This window comes from Dermacentor silvarum, chromosome 1 (assembly GCF_013339745.2).
Source record: "Dermacentor silvarum isolate Dsil-2018 chromosome 1, BIME_Dsil_1.4, whole genome shotgun sequence".
Classification (NCBI taxonomy): Eukaryota; Metazoa; Arthropoda; class Arachnida; order Ixodida; family Ixodidae; genus Dermacentor; species Dermacentor silvarum.
In genome coordinates, this window is record NC_051154.1 from 287,641,112 (window position 1) to 287,650,286 (window position 9,175).

The window sequence follows — 9,175 nt, forward strand, 5'->3', positions numbered from 1 at the left end:
TAGTGCACGTTAAAGAACCCCAGTTGGTCAAAATTAATCCGGAGCCCTCCACTACTGCGTGCCTCATAATCAGAACTGGTTTTGGCACGTAAAACCCCAGAAAGAAGAAGATGTTTGAAAAGCTCCCAAAGAGGCAAATAAAGGCATATGAACAGACAAAGAAGTTTTGAGTGTCATGCACTCACGTGTAGTAAACTCCCGAATCTTACAAGTGATGAGTTAAGTTTCCATAATTCCCAGTTTGATCTGAAATTCAAACAAGTGTAATTGCCATTCTGCGCTATAACAATGCCGGTACCTGAGAAAGAAAGAAAATTATTTTACAAGGTAGTCCACGGGAGAGAAGTGCCGATTAAGAATAAATGCCATGAAGGCGTGAGCGCCTGCTACCATAGGAATGGTTACTAGATGTCGATGTCAATAAGCATCACACATTCATCTATACGAGAGAGCACTTCTGCACTCCTATTTTTACTGCTAGGCCACTCTGATCACACACGGTCATTCGGATCGCACACACAATTGGAATTGCCCATGAAGACAACGTTTCGGTCACATTCCCTCGTAACTAGCCATACTGTCAAAGAAATTATTAGGCCGGGGTGCATCATCAAAAAACATGTATTAATTAGGCGCCATGGCACATCATGCAACATAAAATCACGCTATTTAATCCACCCCTCGTTTTCAACATTGCAAGCTACAGCGGAATAAGGTACATTCGTCCTTTCACACAAAGAGAGGCCCGCCGAAAGGCCCATGGTGTGCGACACAAATACCCTATGGTGACAGCGAAAGAGCCTCAAAGCCGTCTCAGTCTCCTCATCACTGTCAATCTTCGTTTTCTGAACTGCTACGAAGTCAAATGGCCTGTTGAACCGAGCCGACGGAACTACCCCTGTTCCTGCGGGAACCTGATCACGTATGTGTTACGCGTTGCAAAAATAAGTTGCCGGGACAACGCCATGGTGACTACGCATCGTTTTGCCTCAGGGCTACATATGGCAAACTGGCGGGGAAGCAGCGGGTGAATCATCCCCCTCACCAACGCCAGGCCTCCCGTTGGTCGTCTCCACTTCCCAGTATGATTCTATGTTCTCCGTCGATGTGACTGTCTATAGGGCGGCTAGCTTGTTGAGTGGCTTACCTCATTCGTCTCAGAGTTTCATGATGCACGTCGCTTATAGTTACCGTATATCGGCGTAGACACGTCCATCTGAAGTGAGTATTTGTCACATTTAGGAGGCTCTTTGTCTCCACATGCTTCCACATGAGCATTCTGGCTGAGGTCCTCCTGATGACCCTTTCTTGACACATGTATGCAGGAGACGCCCGCTTCTCACGGCCTGCCCTTTCGTCAGACGTCACTGCGACATCACGCTCGATATCCAATACCTTGTCTACAGCATTATACACAGACACCACAGCACCTGACAAGTCACCTGTTGCGTGGAGGCCCACTGCGGTATCCATATTATGTTCGTGCAAAGCATTATCGGGTAGTCTCATGCGATGCCGCATTTTATCGTCGCTCGTCGTCGCACATTCTTCCGCCGAGTGTCCAAATTGGCGACAACCCTCACAGCGTAGCGTCCGGCAGTGTCGACGAATGTGTTGGACTCTGTTGCACTGTATAGACATAACGGTGTCCTGCCAGGGCCGAGTACTCGACGCTAAGCCACAAACTTTCAGAAGGCATGTGACGTCGCTGACACAGGCTACATCAGCAAGTGACAGTAGGAGGTTGCGATTAAGATTGTGCATTTGTGCCGTAAGTGAAACTCACCACATTTCTGCAAATATTGACTTTATCTTCGCGGACGTCTCAAGCGCTTCCCGTAGGTAAATACATTCCATGTATTCGGGGTATCATAGAACCTTCAGCTTAACTTCCGTATGCAAGGGGTCTATCACAACACAGCGTCGGCCTCGTGTTCAACATTAAAAGCTGGAGGTCTAGCAAGCAACGATCCATACCTGTTACATTTGAAATTGTCCAATCGAGCTTATCTCTCCGATTTTTTTTTACATTCCTTGGGGCACCTCTAATGTCTGCATGAAAAAAAAAATTAAAAAAAATGAGTTGGCGAGGAGTTTGCCCGTTGGAAAACCGGGCAGGATGTCGCGGCAATGATTACTGCCTGCAGGCAGTAATCATTGCCTCGGCGTGCAGGTGACTCATCTATTGTGGTGGCGAACATAAAAAAAAAACGCGACCGTTTAGTACAGTGCGTGCGCCTTTCTCCCCATTAATAACAGACGTGCGCATATATACTTCTCTCGTGCCAACGCCAGCTAGCGCTTACAGCTTATTATTGGCGTGTGTGTCATGTTGCGTAGCAAAACTTTGCTTAAAAAGCGAAAGCACCTGCGCGCACGCCAGTTTTCATTCGGGTCGACCCGCTATCCGCAGTTCTATCTGTGTAGCTTGCGCCTTGAGACGTCATGTGACACTGCACAGTGTTGGGGATCGACCACTTATCCATGCATTACATTCGAGATAGACCCACAACACGACGAAATTGGTCTTAACGCTCCTTCGGGGGAGTGAACTAAATCAGTCATCATGACATCGACGTCGCAGCCCGCTGTCGTCGCACGTACGTTCGCGTCACACACACACACACACACACACACACTTGCTCGCATTACACGAATATGCTCATCCGTCAATCGTACCTCTTTGCAGAACCCCAAGCGATGCTGGGTGGTCAGATACCTGCAAAATACTTCGCATAACAATTATTCCACAGTTTGTTCAGATCTGCATTTTTTTACTTTCATGTTATTTGACACTGTAAATACTTTCCTGTGGCAGCGCACCATGATATGGGTACAATAACGTATTCGAAACATCTGTACACCGTGCTACTCAGACGGCTTGCAAAATTTGCAAATAAAAATAAACACGTGACGAAAGCCAGCCCAGCGCTGTCTTTCCACTGGTAAGGTATGCAAAGTTTTAATGATTGCGTCCACCAGTAGACAAAATTCTAAGAAAAACAGCATATCGAAAATGTTTTTGCTTAGGAAAGGTGATTTGTTAATTGCAACGCTCCATTGTTTACAACCAGCTAGTCATACCCTGGCGTGGCCTCTTGCGGCATAACGCAATCAGTTCAAAGGTGGCCGCCCGAGCAAAAGCTGACTCAGAAATCTGAAGACAGACGTTTATCAAGTTTTATCTTACCGCGCACTATAGCTGTACACAACGCAAGCCGACTGTACGTAGAAGCACGCTATCTTACAAGTAGGCGAGCTTGAAAAGACTACTACGATAACCAACGGTCTGCCTTCTGGGAGTCAGTCTGCCTCCTCGAGCACTATAGGGCTCCTGTATAGTGTTATTTACAATGCTGGAGAGGTACATTTATTACCGGTGTATGTTATAGCAACGACGACAACGCTATACTTCTTGTCGCCACTTTCTAGGACAAATTTCAGCAAGAGTGCGCGTAATGCGGTCGTTACATTTGCAAAATGCTATCAGCGTAATCGCAAGGAACTCGACCTCACTGCAGTCGGTGCACATTACGGGTAGTTATGCTTTGCTTTTTATTTTTTCACCCCACGCGCCCAACGAAGCTGCCACTTGACCTACGAAGCCCTAAATGCACGCGATCTCCTTTGCCTCTGCCTGAAAACAGCACAATAATTGTACAGTGAAGCACTGAAAAAGAAGACCGTCACGTGGCTATATATAGGAGATGCAAATTCAGAAACTTCGATTTTCAGAATTTTCTCTTTTTTTTACCGTAACAGTATAATGACTCATTAAGCAACGCCATGTCCACCTTGCTACATAGAAGGGATGAATATGACGTGATCTCGTATACTTGGGAGCAGTTACAGAGTCCATGTGTCGTGAACACGCCGATTTCGTTAACCGCTTGAAAAACAATCTTATACTGTTCGACAAAGCAGAAAGAAAAATAGAAATGCCACATTGGTGACACAGAAATAGAAATAGCACGTGCTGGGAAATAAACAAGGTCAAGTCAAGCCCAAACAAGTAATATAGCCACAAACAGCCCCAATTGTAGCGATTTGAATACCACATCTCGCTTTCTACGTCGTACTTTAACGCGTATATAATAAAACACATAAAAGAGGCAAGCATAACAATGGCCAGCATCATCCACATCCATCCTATCCCGCGTACGTAGAGAAAAAAAAAAACGGCTGCCCCCTGCAAGAAAAGCAGGGGGCAGCCGTCCCTCCGGCCAAGTCCCTCCTTCTCACCCATTCTCCACGAGTACTCCCGGCGTATACGTGCCGATAAAGAAGGCACAATTTTGCACGCGCACAGCAGATTGCAGAGGGACGGAAGAGACGCACCGGCATCCATCGATAGTCACGCGACGACGACGGCGAACCCAGCGGTGCCGCACGGACGGAAACCAGGCCGCGCAGCTGTGGCGGCAGCAACGCGCATTGCGACAGGGCGCCGCATTTTTTTTGCGCCCGCCCGTGCGTAGAGAGCAGCTCCGGCGTCAGGGACGGGAACCTGCAGCAGCATGGCAGCGGCGCACGTGCTCGACTACGTGCTCTACGCTTTCCTGATGGCGTTGGGCGTGGCCCAGGGCCTGTACGTCTCGTGCCGCAAGCGCCGTGGTCACGACGTGAGCCGCGAGGCCTTCCTGGGCGACCGGAGCCTGGGCGTGCTGCCGCTGGCCGTGTCGGTGCTGGTCTCGACCGCCTCGCCGCTGGGGCTGGTGGCCCTGACGGCGCACTTCTACGCCTACGGTCTGCACCTCGCCTGGAACGTGCTCATCACCGTGTCGGCGGTGCCGCTGGTCGTGTACTGCGTCGTGCCCGTCTTCTACAGGCTCGGCGTCACCTCCATCTTCGAGGCAAGCCCCGAAAAGCGCGCGGTGCGCGCGCCCAGGAACGTTGGTGCGCCTATAGGATAACCCTAAGCGTGATTACGTTTGCGTCTCTCTGTCTTCTCAAAATGCACAGCGCGAAATGGCGCATACGGGCGAAAGAAACGGAGGAGAGTATGGGACAATCGCGCGCGTGTATCTATCAACGCGCGTGCAGGTTTAGAGTTGCAGTGTTTGTCCTGCTTGATTCTTGGCGTCTCTCTTCGCGCACGCTGTTTCAGGCTATATAGGATGACGTTTCTAAATAGCGTGCCCTCCCGCGGTTACGCACGCCTTACGCAGCAATCTACGCGCGAAGCCTCAAAGCCCGTCATTTGGAACGTTTCTCCTTGCCTTGTTTCGCACGTGTCTCCAAAACAAACGCCATCGCGACTGGCAACGTGCCCCGGCTTTATCATCATCATCATCATCTCTATGTTGGCCACACCACCGTGTGATAAAGCTAATGACCGCTCCCTGATGCGCGTCACGATTTCTTTGTGCAACTGCACCACCCAACGCCAGCCTTGCTCCTTCGAACAACTGCCACCGCGAGCTTCGCTCAGGCTTGAAAGCTGCTTGAAAACTGGCGCCACATTAGCAGCTGCGCCGCCTGCTGACGCTAAGATAAACTAAGTCTCGCGTGTCGTGATCCTGGGCGCGGTTAGGGCGGTTGTCATTTCAGAAGCTGCAGCTTCATTTCTGAAAATCGTTCTGATCTACTGTAATCGTACAGATAGTTCTGTTCATTCTACGATCGTGCCCCCAGTCTGGTTCATGCGTATTACCACGCCTGCATGCGTATTCGGACCATGTGAATATGGGCATTACGTGCAAAAGAAAGCAACGAGAGGAAAGGCTGGATGGTCCACCACACGGTTCGCGGCCCCACATGAGGTCATAGCAGCGTGAACTAAAACATATACACAAAGAAAGAGACGCACGGGGACAAGCTCAAACCTCCGCACTTGTCCACACGTGTCTCTTTCCTTGTGTATATCTTTTAATTTGCGCTGCTATGACCTCATGATGCAAAACCAACTGGCCCAGTCTTTCCCCTTACTGGCTACCCTACATTGGGGGAAAGGGAAAGGGAGAATATAAACAGGAAGAAAGACCCTACAAATATTCCTCTGCGCTCTTACTTGAGTAGAAATAGTACTGCTGCTAATTGTCGAAACAACATAATAACAAAGTACTACTGAAATGTCACTAAGATAAAACTGCAGAATTTACAGGAAAAATAATCAGTAATACTGATAAATCAATTTGCCTGCAAGCTCTAATGCAGGTCATTTCTTTATTTTCCAGTGTTTTGCCTGTTTGAAAGGCCTCCTGTTGTTTCACTACGTCTTATTTCTCTTTTAACGGTGTTTGTCTTTGCAAACATGCTACGAGGTTTCCTCGAGAATGTATGTCACTATGTGGCCTAACACTTTTCTTCTGCGGTGTCCTCCTTTGACGTACAGGAGAGTGGATAACGTTTTGTTGTTCATTATGCCTTGAAGAGGAAGAAATGTCCATTACCATATCATCATTCGAAGCTATAATGTGCGGTTCCCACTTTTATAGTGAAGCTCCGCTGAAGAAAAATATAAAGTCAAGTTAGGTGGCTAGATTATGCCCCTGTAATAGCAAACAAGCAACTTCTTCTGAAGGCGGAAGTTTGAGATGTCAGAGAACGAAGTACAGAAGAAAAAAACAAACCAAAATGTAGGAGGGGGGGGGGGGCAGTAGGTGACATCACAGATGTTGTTGGCACTTGGCCAAGACTATTTGTTTGTTCACTCTTACGCCGAGATGAATCGCATTCGAAAAAAAAAAACACGACAGCTTTTGTAAACTTGTCGCGTGCACAATATAACTGGTTACTGCAAGCAATAACAAAGTTTCTCACGACACAAAGACTGCACTCCGGGTGCAATATCATTCTTACAACGATAAGCACAAGAGCCCCATTATCATTTGTTCACGCTAAACGTTTGCTCTTAACGCCTTGGTTATAAAACGTTGTAAGACTTCGGATGACTAGATATAGTCAGAGGAGCAGATACGCCACGAATCAAGGGTAAAATCTTTTTTATGAGTTCTTACACTGCAACCTAAGTGAAGCTAAAAAAATTCAGACTTCCACCTAATCGCATTGCAAGTGACTGAATCCTTGTAATTAGCTACACTTATTTATACCTTGACGACTGATCCATTGTTTTATTTTTTTTCCGTCTAGCTGTAGCGATGGTGGTAAGTCGAGTAGTCTCTCCATAAGTGAATTGCTAGTTACAATGTCAAAGCGCATGGCCCTTGCGCCAATAACATCCAATAATCATCATCATCAATGTCAAAGTACAATCTTCAGCAAGCAAATTGTTAAATTGTGATGGAACTTAAAGCACGTGAACTTGATGACAAGCAGCGCAGCTAGCAGAGATGTGTGTCCCTCGAAGCCAATAACGATCAAACTATACGGAAAAGCCTATAGTGGGAGCGTGCATGTGCAATCACGCCAGCGCAATGCGACCAATGTTGCCATTTTAGCCATTTTGTAGCTAGATTTAGCTAACTTTTTATGTCTATTAAGCTACAAATCTTTTTATTTTTTGTTTGCGAGCACCAGCCTAAATTGGTCTGCTTTTACCCTCACTGCTTCTAGGTTGGCCTGTTTCCTCTTGACTAATTTCACTCTTTCTCTCTTCAAATTCAGAGAAATCCTCGACCTCACTAACCTATGGTCACTGCACTTTACCTTACCTAACACTTCTACATTCTGCACTATGCTTGGATCCGGTAGAGAGTATGAAATCTATTTCATTCCTTGTTTCTCCAGTAGGGCTTTTCCAGGTCCACTTCCTGTTGCTATGATTCCTCAAGAAGGTATTCATTATTCGGAGCCTATTCCTTTCCGCGAATTCTACCAACATCTCTCCTCTTTCATTCCTAGAATCTTTGCCGTCGTTGCCAATTGCTTGCTCACCCACCTGCTTTTTTCCCCACTTTTGCATTGAAGTCGCCCATGACTACAGTATACTGAGTTTGCACCTTTCTCATTGCTAATTCAACATCTTCATACAACTGTTCTATTTCTTCATCATCGTGACTGGAGGTTGGGGCGTAGGCTTGTACTACCTTCATTTTGTACCTCTTATTCAGCTTTATTACGACGACTGTGACCCTCTCATAAATGCTGTAGAAATCATGAATGTTGACCGCTATGTTGTTATGGACTAGAAGTCCTATCCCGGATTCTCTCTTATCTGGAAGACCTCTGTAGCAGAGGCTGTGGCCGTTAGTCAGCACTGTGTAAGCCTCACCAGTTCTTCTAACCTCACTAAGGCCAATAATATCCCAGGCAATGCCTGATAGTTCCTCAAATAGTCCTGCTAAGCTCGCCTCACTCGACAGGGTGCGCGTGTTGAACGTTGCCTCGTTCAGTTCCCATTGGCGACCTATCCAGACTCAGAGATTCTTAGCACCCTCTGCCACGTCGCAGGTCTGACCGCCGCCTTGGTCAGGCGCTCCGCAGCCACTGGGGACTGAGGGCCATGGGTTAATTGTCGGAGTCATAGGGAGGTAGTGGCCGAATACTGCACGAGGGAAGTCAATTCCGGTTCTGGGCTTAGTGGGCCTGCCTAGTTTGGTTGCAACTGAACTAGTATAGCCCCAATAGCTCTCGGCAATATATATATATATATATATATATATATATATTGCCGGTGTCAGGCACCACTCTATGCCTGAAAATGTAGTGGACTTGAGTAGGATTCCAACTTACGACCTTCAGATTTGGAGTCGGGTGTTCTACCTCTGCTCCACGACCTAACCGAAGAGTTGGCGACATTGTAGCGACTTCGAGGTTACAAATGTTGCTGCAAAAGTGCCTTTCTGTAATGCATTTTATTTTTCCAGAGCTCCGTATAGGCGGCCCAACCAAACTGACAGCATCTGTGATTACGACGGCGCACCGGCGGCCTCCACTTAAGCAGGCCGTACGCTGCGCTTCATTGCACCGAAAGAAACAGACTTCTCATTGCGCTCACAAAATGTACACTCGTGAGCAAAAGTACGCTGACCACAGATTCGCCGAAAGAACTTAATTTATTCGTCATTTAGATGCACAAACTAAAATTGACGAGTGTACTAAAAATTTTGCAATGCCAAGTTTGAACAATTCTTTAATTTCAAGTTAAATTCACCGGCAGAGGAGAAAATTGGCTTTATCGCGCAAGCCCTGGTCCGTATACATTTACTCACGGGTGTACCTTTGTTTTAAATTCTCTATTACACCCATTTGAATGGGTCCTAAGAATGGGTCC

General features: G+C 47.1%; 2 protein-coding genes across 3 annotated transcripts in view; one reads left to right on the top strand and one right to left on the bottom strand.

Moving 5' to 3' along the window:
• Positions 1 to 9,175, bottom strand: part of LOC119437195 (zinc finger CCHC domain-containing protein 24) — a 280,965-nt gene that overhangs the window by 206,278 nt on the left and 65,512 nt on the right. The window lies entirely within an intron of this gene.
• The window catches only part of LOC119437193 (sodium-dependent multivitamin transporter-like), a 48,927-nt gene continuing 43,994 nt past the window's right edge, over positions 4,243 to 9,175 (top strand). The window contains exon 1 of one of the 2 annotated variants that reach the window (XM_049660355.1): positions 4,243 to 4,853. In XM_049660355.1, coding sequence (XP_049516312.1) covers positions 4,518 to 4,853 — 336 coding nt within the window. In that variant the 5' untranslated portion in view covers positions 4,243 to 4,517. The remainder of the gene's footprint in view (positions 4,854 to 9,175) is intronic. The other variant, XM_037704250.2, reaches the window with a different exon arrangement.